The 17,052-nt window shown below is 40.0% G+C and overlaps 2 protein-coding genes across 6 annotated transcripts in view; one reads left to right on the forward strand and one right to left on the reverse strand.

Annotated features, from left to right (window-relative positions):
• The window catches only part of dcaf1 (DDB1 and CUL4 associated factor 1), a 20,726-nt gene extending 18,222 nt beyond the window's left edge, over positions 1 to 2,504 (reverse strand). For both annotated transcript variants that reach the window (XM_022243113.2, XM_022243112.2), the window contains exons 1-3: positions 2,316 to 2,504; positions 1,452 to 1,565; positions 392 to 542 (exon numbers count right to left, since the gene is read on the reverse strand). In XM_022243113.2, coding sequence (XP_022098805.2) covers positions 392 to 542; positions 1,452 to 1,555 — 255 coding nt within the window. In that variant the 5' untranslated portion in view covers positions 1,556 to 1,565; positions 2,316 to 2,504. The remainder of the gene's footprint in view (positions 1 to 391; positions 543 to 1,451; positions 1,566 to 2,315) is intronic.
• On the forward strand, positions 2,481 to 16,879 carry msrb3 (methionine sulfoxide reductase B3). 4 transcript variants are annotated; one of them, XM_022243120.2, is made up of 6 exons: positions 2,481 to 2,638; positions 13,828 to 13,933; positions 14,052 to 14,129; positions 14,530 to 14,558; positions 15,087 to 15,184; positions 15,552 to 16,879. In XM_022243120.2, the coding sequence occupies exons 1-6, from the start codon at positions 2,515 to 2,517 to the stop codon at positions 15,672 to 15,674; spliced, it is 558 nt and encodes a 185-aa protein (XP_022098812.1). In that variant the 5' UTR covers positions 2,481 to 2,514; the 3' UTR covers positions 15,675 to 16,879. The 4 variants fall into 4 exon arrangements, with proteins under 4 accessions (XP_022098812.1, XP_022098811.1, XP_022098814.1 ...); XM_022243119.2 differs by having other exon boundaries at positions 2,485 to 2,675; XM_022243122.2 differs by lacking the exon at positions 2,481 to 2,638 and adding an exon at positions 2,807 to 3,118.
• Positions 16,880 to 17,052: the final 173 nt, after the last annotated feature.

The raw sequence follows: 17,052 nt of genomic DNA on the forward strand, positions 1-17,052 counted from the left end.
ACAATTGTGAAGAGGAAAGTTAGACGAATAAATATTTACCCTTGCTGGACACCCAACATGAGTTCATATATCTCTTTTGTTACCCAGTGGTAATGTCCTAAGAGTGGAGATCAATTCCTTCACAGACCATGGACCACATGGAACAAATAGCCATGCCAACCAGATCACACTAAAACACAGGTCCAAATAGTCCCAACTTTGGGACTCTTATGACTTTAGTTTCATATACAACACTTGGCTGGTGAAACTTTCAAGTCTTCATCTTTGCCTTTAATTTTGAAGAAAAGTCTGGCACTACAAAGAGAGTAAAGCTGGCCTATGTTCCGCATGCTTTACAGTACTCAAGTGATGCAACCTGAATTCTAAAGTCTGTAGAATCAATAGTAGTCACCTGATTCATGAAGTCGTCTTTGTTGAACAGCACCGTCAGGATATGGCCCAGGTCACAGTCTGGGTCGACCCGGGCCGGGTGCCGATCGTCAAATGGGTCCTGGTCTAACTTGATGTAGTTGTCAGTCTCCTTCTCCACAATCTCGCACATCCTACAAAAAGAGATTGGAGGATGTTGATGCTGGAAAGTTCCAACGCGAGAAACAAAACAAGGAATCCCACCTACCACAAATACATTACAGGGATTCTCACAATTCGGCACAGAAATAAAACTCTGTACCTTTTCCAAAGTGTTTGAATTAAAGAAACATTGGTAGTGTAATTTACTATGTTGGTGCAGGTAGCCAGAGTCATACATTGGATCAAAGGAATCACACCTGACACAAACCAAGACCCCTCCCCTTTCATTTTTTTTTCAGAGGTACCCTTTCCTTTCCCGTTTTCCTTCAACTCATTTCAAAGCTTTAAATTTTCACTGCAAATATCTCCCCCTCGTATGCGCTTCCATTTAGGGTGCCCTAATCCTGTTGTAAGTGTTGGCACCCTACCATTTTGTAAATGCCAGATCTGAAGCAGTGTGGATAATTGGCATTCCGGCTCACTGTGCAGAGTAAGTATTGTGGTCGAGACCATCACAAGGCTTATCAAAACACCAGACACAAGACCATGCACAAGACCAGTCACAAGTAACAGGGTGAACAATGACAAAGGAATGCTTTCATTGCAGTTCATCGGAACAGCTTGCATGTGACTTGAATTCAGACTAGAGATCTTGTGTTGGCCTTAAAGATGTCTCAGCTACAACACTGCTCTTATTAAGTAAAATGGATGGAACAGTTGAACAAAGTTGGTCAATGTACATTAACAGTCAATCCGCCATTGGTCATCAAGTAGCACGATCTATTGATCCCTCACGTTTCTTTCCTAATTTAAGGCTGTGGTAACCCTTTTGAAAATGGTGGAGCTCTGACATTTCTAACAAGATCGACCAACACTGCAGCATAATTGATAAATCGATTGAGTAAATCAACAAATCAGGCCCGACAGCTGTGAATCCTTGCCTTGTAAGGATTGCCAGTGATGACGCTGTGGAGCCACGCTCCTTTCCCCATCTCTCCAGGAGTGTCGCAAACTCCTTCCATGAATTTTCAGTTGATTCCTCCATCTTGACTGTACTGCAAATTACCACAAAGTGATAAGTAAACCAAAAGCCAAACCACAAAGAAATGCAAAACATTAATTGTTATATATGCGAAAAGCAAAATGCATGTAAATAATTCAGGTTTTTTTCCCTCTTGTTAGCATTTGAGAACATGCCTTCTCTTCAATGCCAAAACTGGCGAGACTTACATTTTTTCACAATTCATCCATAAAATGGTACAAAATGCAAGAAATGTGACTACCCAAGATAACACCCGACCGAGTCTGTGGTTCCACAGGTATGGTAGTGCCCATTTTGCCCGACTAAAAAATTTTTTTGAAATGCAGAACTTTTACATTCTAAGATTTTTCTTTGAAATCCTGGGAAGCAGTTCTAACTCAGAACCTGGTAGGCCTAATCAGTATGTGAACCAGTTCTGGAAATTTTGGAAATGCCCAAGATGAACACGACAAACCATTGCAACTGATATAACCTCAGATTTAATGAAGTAATTCCGAACAATAAGGACACTTTTTACATAAACCTAATGCCGACTAATCAGCCAAAATATCTATTCAGAACAAAATAGGCCAATCACGTGTACGGAGTAACTTGTGTATAAAACCTGTTGTTCTAAGAGCGCCCTCTAGTGATTCATAGTTTCACCACATCTTGAAACTCCAAACGCCGTAAAACTCTCATTATATCCAACCAAATATCTATTTTTATCACCTACTCATAATTTGTTATAGGCCTACAGCAAAAATGTTGTATTCACACATACATCTGTATTTATAGGATATTTTCCTTAACAAATAACAACCCGGCCCTCGTGGCGTCTTGCAGCGATACAGAGTTGAACCAAGGAATCTGGTACCCTTACGCTATAACTTGGCTTTGGTAAGAAACATGATGGTGTGGTGACCGACTATCTGAATTATGGTCACTGGATCGAGAGAGGGCGCACTTTCAAGCTTCTAAAAATGAAAACAAGTCATGAATCTGTCGACATTTGCTCGAAATTCCTACCGATTTGTGCCTGCTTTGCGCTCTTCTTCGCTGTTCATTCCGCAGAGGCTTCAACCAGCGAGAACACAGTGGAACAGGGTGTGTAAACCTGTGGCAATAGTTGCAGTCCTACGTCGTAAGTTTAACGAGTCATGTTGAGTCGTAGACGTGACTTAAACAGGTGTTAAAATAAATGAGTTGAGTAACCGCAAAGTTTGCAAAGAGGGCGCTGCTGCTGTTCAACAGACAACTACAGTTATGTACTCTGTCCTCGTTCCTGAAATTACAATGCATATTTGTCGATGTCATAGTGTTGTTGGAGTGGACTTAAGTCTACTTGCGCATGAATGAATTAAGTCACATGTTTTGAGAGTTTTCCGGAAGTATAAGTTTTGAGGAGTATTATTTTGGGGTGTAACTTTGGGGTGAAACTTGTTCAAAAACTTCAAGAAGGTTTCCAAGAAATTGAAACCCAGCAGTGGAGAGTCATTTTCTGACCATTCTAAGTGAAGATACACGTTCCTACACTTCTTGACATTTATCTGCCTGAGCCAGAGATGGGGACTACGCAGTCAGCAGGTAATAAAGAAAATAAGAAAAGACTTCCATACATGGACATCACTAGACACCCTGTTCATGTTCACCAGTACTGGTCTGATATTATTTAAAACATACTGGTGGTATCAGTACATGTATGTTTCCCACTAAATTTGACATTTGATGGCTTTCTGATTATGTACCAGGCACCACTTCAGGGAAATTGATGTCCGTATGTGTAACTCTTCAAAAAGAAATAACTTTGGATAATGTCATTGTCCTCTTAGTCTGGTGTAGCCATTCACACCTTAAATGCTACCGGAGGCCGTATTTCCTCTGCACCTAGCATTTTGTAAGGAAGTGTGAAGACTTAGTCACCAGTGTTGAAGTTTCATGTACTAAACATGGGGGTTTGTAAATTTTGGACAAAGTGCCTGTTCAAATTTTGTTCTGCCTGACTACAGGACAGGTGGATGGACAAGTGGCTAGATGAGAAATTACACGTACATGTATATGAATCGTTCTCCAATTAGGGTGGCTTTAGGAGAATCTCTTTGATGCTGTGAATACAGAAGCGTAGAAAAACATGCAAAGTGCTATCAGGCCAACCCACTCTTCTGCAGAGTTTTGTGAGGTGAAGAAAAGGTCCTCTATTATTTCATTGTCAAGTTCAAGGTCTGAATCCAATTGCTGAAGATAATTTTTCTTCAGCGTTTTGCCTCTGAGATTGAAGCCAAGTACATGTACGTGTACATGTCAAATTTTTCAAATTGAAATCTAAGAGTAATACTAGACTGGAACCAGTACACGTGTACATCCAATTTAAAAAATAAAACAAATACATGTACCATTCACTTGTCTGGAGGCACACCATGGGGATGTACCAGTACAAAGTTGGTAGAAATTGAGACAATATACCAGATAAATCTGTTGACATGATTGATGTAGTCAGCAAACAACAAATGGTGTTGGACAGGCTGCTTCATTATCATGCAGTTTCTTGGATTTGGTGTGTTTCACGAAACACTGTAAGTTTGAAGAAGGATCATCCCTTGCCATTGACAGTTAGGACCAATAGGATGTACATGTACTTGAATTATGCACTGCACCTCTCACTTTCCTGAGTGTCTAGCCTGATCATTTGTAATTACATGTAACCTCAATAACTGACAAGGTAGTGTCAGTTAGATGTTCCCAGGCTATCCATCGCATCATCAGTCAGTCAAATCAGTCACTCATGCATTGTACTCACAAAGAAAAGCTGTGTCCGAGGATGGATTTGTGCTGGGGAGATGTTGATTAATGTTAAATTTTTTGCTAGAGTATACATGTACAGTGTTATAATACATGTCGGGCAGGGCAAAAAATCTAACGGTAAAAGAAAAGCTGTGGTCGACATAACTTGACAATTCAAGCTTACATATGTTTTGTAACATTGTACGTTCATTTCACAAGCAGACAAAGCCATTGATTGTTTTCTGAACATCGCCACCCCACCAGCATTTGTTCACACCACATCAACCGGTGCACTGAACTTAGCACATTAATGTATGATACTCTGCTACACGAACACATGAAAATTCACCTTTGAACCAGGATGCACTTGAAAGATCTTTTATCACTTGATTTCTGTCTGGGAGAAACAATAGCTGAACATGTAATGTAACCTTGGACATACATGCACACGTATGTGGAAAATTAGGAGACCTTCATTCCAAGACAATCGGAGGGAATTCGCAAATGTGCGACACAGTACTGTTACTTGGTTCATTCGTAATTACATGTAAATATCTAGATTTTCAGTTTTTCCCCCTAAAACCAGTGTACATGTATACATGTACATGTAGATTGATAGTAATATGTTGTGTCTCATCAAACCAGTTGCCCTGGAAGAATTTTGTTCTGTTGACAAAAAGTTTCTTTGGTTGTTAGTTTTGTTGGGTATTTTATTGAAAAAATTGTATTCCCATAACATTTAAATGTACATATCTAATTGCTCGATTGAGCTACATGTAATATTCAATGTTTAACCGAAATCCATTTGAGTGGTTTTGTATTTACTTGTTGAAGTGTTTAAAAATTTATAATTTTTTTTCCTTTTTCTGAGAACTCCGGAAAATGTACTTTGCATTCATGTAGATCTTCATTTTTTGCCACCTTCATTTAAGTGGTTTGTAAACCTTTTGTGGCATATTTGCATTTAGTGGCCAATTTTCAACACAAGAATGATTATTACATGTAACAATTCATGTTCTTAAAGCCCCAAAGAGTCAGAACAAAAACTAAACAAAGCCTACATATACCTTCCTTTGGGGGGGGCTCAGGAATCATGTTTCATGATTAGCCAGTAGCTGTTGCCAGTCATACTTAATTTTAATAACACCAGAAATCCCTGTCTGTAAGCAGAAAAAAAGTCTTTTAGAAATGGTTGTTTCTCTGGCAGCAGATTGAAATGAGCGATGAAGGACCAGGCTGTAGTGCATTAGATCTCTGACCAGAATTTCTTTGGACAGTTTTTGTGCCTCTGTAGGTTATATAAACAGGCATCCTCATGCGACACAGTCATCCAATGTACATGTACACCTGGCTGGTTGCCATAGCAACTATTGTTTTCAATTTCAAGGTCATGCCCTGTGGTTATAAACGTCAGTGATAGATGTTTGCATGTGATGTGCAATTCTCATGGGATTGCAGTGCCAAACATGGCATATGCCATGCATGAAACATGTATATTTTCCCACCAATGATACAAGCATTTGGATTGGCTGTAATGGGAGACTCCGGCATAGCCTTTAATTAAGTGGACTGAACGATTTTTGAGACAGGGGTGTGACAGTAGCACACAATTGTCACATGTACAGTTTAAAATTAGGAACAAATTGACGCATAACCACATTCACATACAGGTGTACATGTAGAAGAGGTTACATTAGGATATACATGTACAGTACATTCCATGAAATACATGTACATGTATACAGTGTTGTGTCATGTGTACCCATGTACATGTAAATTGTACAAGAACATATGACTGGCTGTCTACATGTACATAATTTTTTTTAAGTCGATAATACACTGTGATAATGCTTTGTAGTTGAACATGTATGAACTTATTCAATTAGTCTGACCTTTGTGACACCTGTGACGTTGTCGGCCTATTTGTAAAATTATTTGCAATAGTCAAGAGCACAAAGTGTGTACAATGGATTGGGCCAGCAGCCTGTTATGAATAACAGGCATGACTTGCCATCTACATGTATTTATAATAATCTTCTTCCTGTTCACTTCACACGGCGCCAGTGTAGTTCATGCGTGTGTCTCATGGTTACATGGGTAGGGCCTGATAAGGCCAGAGATCTTCCAGATTACCAGGCAGTATCAGGGGTAACAAGTCCTGTCAGCGTTGTCGGGAGCGGAGATGACTGTAAGAACTAGATCCAGACGCTGTTGACATTTGTGGGAATTCAACAGCGCTGCAGTCGGGCTGCTGAAACTGAGGCACACACATTCAGCACAGGCTGCTCCAGCATTATTGCCAAGGACACGTCCGTGAAGATGTACATGGACAGACGCTGCATCTCTACTCTCATCATCCCTGTGTGGTCTCCCCGTCAGTGACGCCTTGACTTTGAAACGATCGACACAGGGAAGAGTAGGATTTTTTTTTTCACGGAGGAAGATGTTTTCTCCCACACACTCAATGCACAGGACTCTACTCCTGGAGGCGAAACGGAGGAAAGAAACGGGAGATACCAAAGTGGCTGTGTACAAGGCACGGGACGAGACAGGTACCACTTCCTCCTTCAAGTGCTGATTCGGTGCAGCTGCTGTTGCTCTTGTATTTGACCTGATCGTTTTGTTCTCAAAATAAATAATCGGTATTGCACAAACACTTAATCAGGTGGGCAAATGCTAGCTGTACACGATATTGAAGTGTTTAAATGTGTCAGTCCTACGTACATGTCCATGTATGGATTGATAATTCGCATAGAAGGTCCGTTTCAAATTTGCCTTTATGCTCATATGCATTTCTTGATAAGCTTTGAAGATCAGTTTCGGGAGATTTGTGCAAATTGTAGCATTTGTGCTTGTTATGAACATGATCAGTGTAATTCGGTACCCGAGAAAGTAACCTTACTCTCTCAGCACGCTTTGTTTGGATGTTCAATTTTGCGTTGCAGTTTCATGACATTTAAGGCAGAAAGAGTCTCTAGAATTCCATTTGAATTTCAGATGTTGAAACTCAAAACTGTGCTGTTTTTAAATTCACCAGAATATTAAATATGCACAGTATGCTTAGAAGACTGCAGGATATTACAACTCCGTGTACATGTACCAGTGCATGTACTTGAATAATTCCAGAAATTGGGGTCCATTTTTTTTGTGTGTCCCTGTCATATCTGACACATGATTTTGTAAGTTCAGAACACATTTTCTAATTTCAAAGAGTGATGAATTAATGCAAATGACCTGCCAAACAAATAGTAATAGTTTAGAACCAATCCGGTGATATTCCCATGTCAAATAGCAAATGTCAGATGTAATAGGGAGACGATTCCTAATTTCTGGAAATACCCGCATGTATCTGCCAACACGGGTGTGTTCGTGCTTGAAAATGCAAGGATTGTGTTGTCTTGTTTACAATGTACTTGTACGTTTGTCCCAAAGTATAGCATTTTGGATGTGCTTGGTTATAAACATTAAAAAAAATAAATTTAAATGTAGTTCTACCTACATGTACTTGACAGAACTTTGCATATTTTGTTTTCAGCATGCTCATAAGGGCAAGGTTTGAATTATGGTGATGTACATGTACAGCGTGTATAAATTCTTTGTAACTGAAACAATTTTTCATCTTCAGTTCTAGAGATCTGTTTATAGCAATCATTTTCTTGTTTTGCTAGAATCAGGTGTACATCCTAGTCATACATGTCTGATACTGTATGAGCACACAAACCCTACTGCAACATTCCAGAACCAGTCAAATTCCATCCATACCAAAATTTCACATCACTTTAACAATATGCCAGGAATTTGATGCATTAAGTTTGGCTGCCCTCTGCAAACGTCCAGCGTGCCTTGACCTTCTAATGACAACTCCAGTAAATTCTTGACTTCCACAGCACACATGTACATACATGTACATGCGTGTGTGTGTGTAGTGTGTCCTTGCATGCACATAGATGCCCCAACAATTTAAAACCGAATGATTCCGCATCATTTGATTAACAAGACCATAGAGCAAGGAAACAGACCCAGTAATGTTCACTTGACAACAGTAAGATAACGATCTATTTGACATCAATGAAATGTCTGCCAGTAGAAAAATATAGTTGCTATGTACATTTACCGAGTGCGCGATATGTGCGGGTCGTCTGCACACTCCTGGGTTTATTTAGGTTATTGATCGTGAAGATACATGAACTTAGTAGGCATGCCCTTATTGGTTGAACTTGTAAGATGTGACCTGGTACATCGTAATCAGGAATAAGTCGCTAAGGCCATTTTACGTAATGGCCAAGTAAAGTGGGGACATGGGTTGAAAAAAATGGACGTAACAGTTTCTGTATATTTTGGAGGTATATGTATGAAAGGTTACCATCAACACACTTGTAATGTGTACCATTTGAAAGCTTATGAAATTCTCTTTCTGACCATGGACATGTACCTATCTCAGAGAGTCAATTTGTAACTTATGCCTGATTGGGATGTACCGGTCACATATTTGTATGGTCAGAAACAAATTACAAGGAAAAGCGAAGCATGCTCTAATGTTATAATGTTCCCCTAGTACTTGCATAGATTTGATTACAGATTCATCACAGTAATTGAGTCAAAACAGGTGCTGTTTAAATCATCCTTTACCAAAACCCCACCCCTCCCTCTGATTTCTTGAATCTGTCAACTTCAAGGCACACTTTGATTCAGACCTCAGTAAATCCATCCCAGGTACATGTACATCTCTACCCACTCCGAGAGATTTCAAAAAAAGTGAAAAGTGTGGAATCGACAGCATCTTTCTGAAAGCCCAACAGTCTTCAGTTCAGACAAAATTGTATAGGGGCCCTTTTGGGGGTATTGGAGGGATTTTAGTACATGATGTACAGGTAGGTAATGTTAATGTGAGAAGTTTGATACTGATAATGTGTTTGCATTATCTGGATAGTGTCAAGATACACACTTGGGCTGCATGCCTTAGTGCTGTATACATGTACATGTAAAGGAACATTTACATGTATCACCCTGTCTGTAAAGGAACATTTACATGTATCACCCTGTCTGACCCAAAAAAAACCCATCTGGGGGTTATAGACCAGTCATGTTGAATGAATATTATGGAGAATTTGTGGTTTTTAACAGGTATATTACAATGCTGTTGCTTACTGTGCGTTGGGTTTCTCAGTAAAAAACTCATTTTTTTTTACAAAGCTCTCAGCAGTGTAGCCCTTTTTTGAAGGACACAAAGTCCCATGGTGTCTATGAGACCAGTACATGTACATGTATAGTTCAGTATTCACAGGTCAGAATGAAAAGTTAAAAGTTTGAAAGCAGGCACAAAAAGTTCAGGTCAGGGGAAATGGGTCATCGATTTCCCCTCCCCCGTCAAAAAAAAAAAAAAAGACTAGCCTTTTTACACAGGGTCTCCATGACAATTGACATGCATTCATGTACATGTACGTATCTCACATGTATGTATCTCTGCAGAGCTTTGGGTGGGTAGTAGTTGTTTAACCTTTGACCTGCCCCTATTATTTTCACCCTCACAAAAAAAGCAAACAATCTCTCTGCCGTGATTTTCCTTCCTCCCACATTACAGCCATGAAACAAACCCATAATCCAATTGGAGATTTCAGTATTGTACATGTACATGAGGCCACTCACCGTGACGAAAAATGTCAAAGAACATTGGCCGGTCCCGCATCTTCATTTGACTCCATGCCCTAGGCAAGTCGAACCATTTGAGCACCCGGCACTTATCGTTAAAGGGTTGCATGTATACGCTCTTGTAAGATCCCACTCATCGAAATTTCTCCTGCAGTGTCTTCAACTGATACTACAAACGACCTTTTGGAAAGCTCAAAAGCTGGTTCTGTTTTCGCCTAGAGACCTCCTGGTTTTTGCATTATTTGCTAAGCCCTTTTATATCTCGTCTAATCTTTGAAAAGGTATTCAATCCCAAGCCTGCGGCATATTTCTGCATCGTCATAGTAACAGTGTTGCTTATTGGATTTAGGCTGTCCAATGTCTTAACCCGTATTATTCTACGGTCTCTCTTTAATCCAACAGTATCTAGTTGCAGTACATGTACATGTACATTCCTTGCTCTGTGGTTGGAATGTGTACACTGCCCTATTCAACCGTGTCCTGCAGCTAGAAGAAAGGATCTTATCCTTTATTCTCTGTTGTTTCCAATAGATCAAAAAAGCCTCAGTTCAATTTTGGGTTTTTCAGACTGATAACGCTCGAACAAATTTTTCCCAACAAAACAAGATATTTTAGGAGATTTTGTATTTCAAAAGCAAACTCAAACCTACATGTAAAAAACAAACATTTGAAATCCACCCAATAAGTAAACATAACAAAAACAGCTCGCAGTAAGGGACAAAAAGAAAGACCTGAGTGGAGTTCCCTTCAAGGGTGGTTACTAGGAGGTTACAGTGTGAGCCACATCTAAACACAATCATACTGAACGGTCATTGCACAACAGCCCCGGGCTTGTAGCTAGAAAATTGAATTTCAGGCGTAGAGAGCTTCATTTAGTTTTAATATTCGTCATGAAAAGGTGTGAAGTTGATTTTCACAATTGGTCAGTACTGTGACACAAAGCATGCCCCAATTAAACCTCAAACTGTGATGCCTCAGGAATCCTCCATCGTCAGTAGACGGGGTTTAACTCCTAACATTGCCATTTTGCTTGATTCATTTACCGCTTTTCAGTCCTAGCATCTAGGACATATTGAGCCAGATGGAGGCAGCTTAGAATGTTTACACCGACCATGACGGGACTTCATCGTTTGTGACAGTGCAGTTATACATCTGCAATCAAACTGTCCGACCGTATTTGTTCTAGATGTATCTTGATTCCCCCCATGCCAGAAATCAATAAATGCTTGTATTGTATGTGGGCGTCAAGCTGTGCATGTTGTTTTCTGTGTGTGCTGTTTACATGGGGTTGCAATTTTCAATTCTAATTGATCCGTTAGAAGTTCAATCGTCTTTTACACAGCATGCACTTTTTTTTGCACTGCACTATTGTTTTTTTGGATCTAAGATTCGTTCAGTGGGCATCTTTGTGCACTAATCCTAAACTTGGTATGTTCATGTTGTAAATACATGTACATGTAAGTTGTGTTGTATCTGCTCCAGCCCCCTTTTTGGAGAAAAAGAGATAAAGCCCGCAGAAATGTGTGTCTCTCGGAGAATACCATTTTTCCCATGTTTTGTGGCCAAGGGTTCATCATCAAATCACCAGATCTTTTGTCACTACCAATTGCATTGGAAATAATAAGTCCGAAGTTTGACTGAAGAAAGAGAAGGAAAAACAAAGAAACCACTAAAGAGCACACTCCTGCCCCATGGTTACGAATCAGGACCAGACAGCCTCTTTAATCCCGGCCCAGGACCTGCATTGGTCAACTGGGAAAACAAAACGAATTTTAAGTGTGGTTTCATTTCCAATTTAATTTCTGATTTATCAAATTGTTTGTAAAACTTCATGTGTAGCTCAAAGGTATAACTTTAAACAGCTACATATGCAAATCATAAACATGTAGTCTGTTGTATGCAGAGAACCAGCTGGCCAGGAGCAATGTGCATTACACAGCTTGATCAGGAACCAGCTGTTTATTTTTTTTTGGGGGGGTTGCTTTGCCCAAAGGTAGTGTGCTTACCAGCTCTTTGAAATCATTGGAGATAACATATCATCAAGCACAGCCATGAAACAGATGGCCAACTTATTATTAGATTTAGGCGAATTCAAATTGGATTGCATCGTTGCCCTGTAGAGTTGATCTTATCAGAAACATCTGTCTGTGAGTGTGGGATCATTCATTTATACGAAAATTATTTAAATGAATTTGTATGCAAATATTAAATTTGCACGTTCCATAAATGGGACAGAAAGAAACTTTTTTCTTTCTAAAAAGTTTTATGCTGACAATTTGTATTCTCTTTTTGAGTCCTTGAGAACACCATCTGTCACACACATAATGCTCATTGAATTTGTCAATCACACAGGTCCATTGACTTGCATTGATTACACAGAAGACTATCCTATTAGTGTCACCTACAGCAAAACAGATGACAGGAAATTTGTCAATGACATTTGTTAATGACGAGCTCCACTCAGCAATGTTGTGATGTTATTGGAGCCTAGTGTTATGGTCTAACACATGACTTGACAAGTACCGTACCTTTGTGTCATGCTCATGCTATGAGCAAGCATTTGTAAAATGAGAAAATTAAGTCAGGTTTTTTGGTGATTTAAACGTCATCACAACTGATCAAGTGTACCTTGTTGATTTTCAGACGAGATCAGATTAATATTAGAAAGATGTGAGTCAGAAAAACGTAATTGAAAGTAAAAAACCTAGAACAAGGATATAAATAATATTAGACATGTATGTACATATCTTGGCATTTTTGCTGGACGTCATTTCCTTGTCACTACATGTATTTCCACATGGCAAAATTTCGCTCTGTTCTGTTTTAGTTGTAGGGCTGTACAGCTCATCAAATTGCTTCAGAGCACAGTTTTTGCAAGATTAGGGTTATTACAGTAGTCAGCACGGATTTATAAGGTAGCAAGTACCGGCATGATGTTTTGTCGTTTTTCACCTAAGGAAATGGATGTTAACCTCTAAAATGCTGACTTGGTTCACTACACAGTGCCTTGCTTCACTGGAATTTCACCCTGTTATTTATTGGCGGATGTTTTGTACACTTATGAACATCAATAGCTGTCCATGGCCAAGCCCTGACCTTTGGAATCTTTTTCTCATTTTTTTTTCATTGTTTCCTTGAAAGGGAAAGAACTGTTGGTGTGAATTTTACCTTGGGGAAATGTCAACAAGGAATTGTTTCCTGGTCATGCTAACTGGTTGTTATTCCTGCACATGACGAACACACTCAAGGTGTGGCATGTTGGTACACTCGTCAGTTTATGTAGCAGGGATTAGTTGGCATTGGCTTTGACTCAAGGGAGACATTTTGGCGTCAGTGAGTTTGTGTCGTTTACGCTTGTAAACTTTAAAGATTGGAGTGTAATATTGATGGTGGAAGTAATTGTTTACATGTATTTTTAGATACAAGTATTCTTGTCATGTATTATGTTACGTACATGGACGTCATCGCATGTACATGTACATCCTGTGTCTTTACAATTCTGCATTGTCATCACAGCGTGGCTGTGGCTGTGGTTGTGGCTGTGGCTTAGTCTGTATTGACTTCTCAGTTTTTTCCCTCCATGCACACTGCATAGACTCAGGCCTCAGCAAAGCCACTCAAGTGATGTTGATTTCTGTCCTCTGTTGAGAGCTTGAACGATTGCTAACACAAGGTGCTTATGCGCGCACAGTGTTCACTTATAGGACAAATTAAATTTTCTTGGTGTGAAGTGAAACTACATGTATTTTGCTGTGTTCAGTGCTTGGGTAGTCTTGGCTATCTGAGCTACAGTGAAAGTTTCATTTATGCTTGCATGTTATCAGAGAATTTATTTGGGAGCTTTTTTTGTTTAATCTCCTGCACAGATTATTCAAAGAGAGGAGACTACGAGATGTCTGTGGACAAGGATGAACTGAAGCAAAGGCTGACCCCCCTGCAGTACTCAGTTACCCAAGAGCATGGAACTGAACGGTTAGTCACTGGAGCAGTGCGTGACTGGAGATTTGCTAATATTCGGCTGGAAAAATGATTGTGCGTTAATGCATTGTTGATACATCATTATGACGCATCGGTGTTGTTGCCTTGGCAGGGCTTTCACGGGCGAGTATTACAAGTTGAAGGATGACGGCCTCTACCACTGTGTTGTTTGTGATGCAGTTCTGTTCAAGTAAGTCATGTGCGTAGCTCCAGTCTGAAACCAAGACTTTCAGAGCTTTACACGGTGTTGCGATTCATTTGAGTATGTGTTCATGCCGTTCATGTCAACCTAGTTCATTGAAGGGGAGTCAGGTTGGCTTGGTGGTTCTTTCCTCGCGTTCCACCTCTGCGGCTCAGGTTCGAATCCCGGCCCCGGTCCACGTGTGGATTGGGATTTCAGTCCTTACCTGATTCCGTGGGTTTTACCCAGAATATTCCTCTGGGGTTTTCCTCCCACCTCTAACACTGTAACTGCTTCTGTCTCCTCTCTACAGGAGTCTTCAGGCTTGCGAGCTACAGTACCTATGTTTTTTTAAATGTTGAAGTCAGAACCATTAACGTTTTCTTTGTAATTGTTTTGCCAACTGCAGATCAGACACCAAGTACGATTCTGGATCAGGTTAGTGTCTCTTCACTTTACCGACCTCAAAGCATCTTGCTGTGAATATCTGGTGTTAACCCCAAAAGTCCTCAGTCCTTCACCTGTTGGAGGACTGAGGACCGTTAGGGTTAATCTTCCTGTCATATTGTGTGCTCATTGGCTGATCCCTGATTCAGCTTTAAACCCAAAATGTATGGAATCTGCAAGATGTGGCCTCTAGTGCAGTTCTCATCTGCCATCAGAAATGTGTTAGGGACCTGACAAGTTTTAAAGACAAGACCATCAGAAAACCAGACACTGGACTCGACGCCCATTCTCTTCTCCGAAAGCTTCCTCCCATTCACTCTTCTGTCAGCAAAGTTGTGCCAATGTCGGCAGAAAGCAAAAAGGATCCAAAGGGGGGGGGGCAGAAGAGAAAGAAAAATTGCAAGAGGCGTATGAAGATATGAGCTTCACGTGCAAGTAGACCCCCCCTCCATTTTTTGTCACCTGTTTCTGTCGGTCTGTCCAGTGCTGTGACATGGTTATGTGGTTTCTTTCTCCAAGGCTGGCCCTCTTTCTATGACTTGGCTGAGAAGGGCATGGTGAAATTACACCGGGACTCCTCCCACGGAATGGTCAGGACAGAGTGTGTCTGTGCCAAGGTAGGTTCAAATAACAAAGTTGTAATACACATTGCAGTGTGCCGCCAAGCGGTAGCCAGGGAGAGACCATTTTTGTCCCAGGGATCTATATTTAGAGGGTGACATAATCGGATCAGATGGTTTTCACATTGCTCAGACACTTGGAGGTTGTAACCTCTTGTTGATACATAATTTTCAAGTGTAAATAGTGACCAGTTAATAAGGGGTTTTGAGGCTTTCAAGCACATTTCTTGTATTAGTGCGGTCTGTGTTGTAGCTGCTGTAAACATGAAAAAGACGACCCCCTTTCCAAATTTAAGAATTCAGAATGTTGAAATTTTGAAAGTATTTTTGTCTAATTTCTATGTTAATTTTGTTGTTCCTACAGTGCGGTGCCCATCTGGGTCACGTCTTTGACGATGGACCTCAGCCAACTGGACTGCGCTACTGCATAAACTCGGCTTCCCTGAAGTTCGACCCCAAGAAGAAGCCCGAAAAGTCTGATTTATAGCCCTGCATTTCTCCCTCTCCCCCCCCAAAAGTCTTATATTTTGATACAAAAAAATACCAAGAGTAGCTGTATCTAGGGAAACAAATAACTGATGTAGGCCTTAAATTCATTTGTGTAAAGCAGGTAAGAAAAAATGAAGTGGGTCACTGAATGCGATGTGGTGGGAAGGCAAATGAAAGATGTTGCCAATTGTTGCAAGCTTGACGAGTGGTTTTTCGCACAATTCCTATTTTTAAAAACAGACTTGCAGGTTAAGCAAAGGCTTTCCTCTATCATTGCCGTCCTCCAAGCTGGATATTTGAGGCAGAATGTGTAGGTGCGACAGTCAGCTGTGTGTAATGTATGTGATATCCGAAGGATAAACATGGTAATGTCATGTAGACTTTAGAGTGTTTAGCATTTAGTGCAAAGGGAAATAAAGATATCTACTAGATTAATTTATTAATATGCATTAAGTATTGCCATAGATGGAGAAAACTTTCCATTTTATGTAAATTGTCTTTAAAAATGCTGAATATATAGGAAGGGCTTTTAAGATTTTGGATGAACATTGTTTGAATTGACCATGTAGACTGTGCAGAGGAACAACTATGCACTAGCCAGTTTAAATCGAGTACAGCAGAGGGTATTTATATATTTTCATATGAATGAGCACAATCGGACACTTCATGCTTACATGGCAATGCACTTCAAATCTCTCCAGTACCATACACGTCACAGACGCTACCCTTATATTGGGACAACTGTATAGGAACCACATCTTTACAGATATTTTTTAAGGTGCTTGAAAGGTGTTAGAGGAATTTTAGAAGTACATATCCTCCTCAGTGTTTGAAGTATCTGTTTCAATTTTGCATGTTCTTTTCTTCGTCTGGTGTTGTGTCTGGTAATACTTGTCAAAATGTTCTTGCCCTGTCTTACATGTACTAAACATGACTGCACACTGGAATCAAATGGCAGCATTTACGTGTAACATCTGTCAGTGAGCCCCAAGATATGCAAGTGGTTGATTTATTTTTGGACAAGGTCAATGTAGCTTGGTATATATCTCCGAGAACAAAAAAAACAAAAGAATTGTACAAGGGATACAATTTCTGTTGTACACTTCTGGATGTACATTAAAGTTTTGATTTTTTCTTTGCAATGTTGAATGGACTTATTCTCGAGATTTCTTGCATAAAAAAATTATTTGTTTGGTAACTCAACAGGTTGATGTGACTTATTATTTTCAAATATGTAATATCTGTATTCCACTTCACTGGATGGTGAGGAACTATGTCAAAATATGCATACGCAAGCAGCAGCTGGAGTCGTCATAGCCTAATTTTTATGATTCAACTTAAACAGGGCAAAATTGCAGTGCTGTAAACAAAACCGA

This window comes from Acanthaster planci, linkage group LG04, assembly GCF_054643075.1.
Source record: "Acanthaster planci isolate LZ-2023a linkage group LG04, COTS_SCS, whole genome shotgun sequence".
Lineage (NCBI taxonomy): Eukaryota > Metazoa > Echinodermata > Asteroidea > Valvatida > Acanthasteridae > Acanthaster > Acanthaster planci.

Bases quoted from the DNA above. Each gene is read 5' to 3' on its own strand.
- msrb3 (XM_022243119.2), top strand. From the start codon at position 2,528: ATGAATCTGTCGACATTTGCTCGAAATTCCTACCGATTTGTGCCTGCT. The intron at 14,130-14,529 runs GTAAGTCATGTG...TGCCAACTGCAG, and splicing joins TGTGATGCAGTTCTGTTCAA to ATCAGACACCAAGTACGATT. The intron at 14,559-15,086 runs GTTAGTGTCTCT...TCTTTCTCCAAG, and splicing joins CAAGTACGATTCTGGATCAG to GCTGGCCCTCTTTCTATGAC.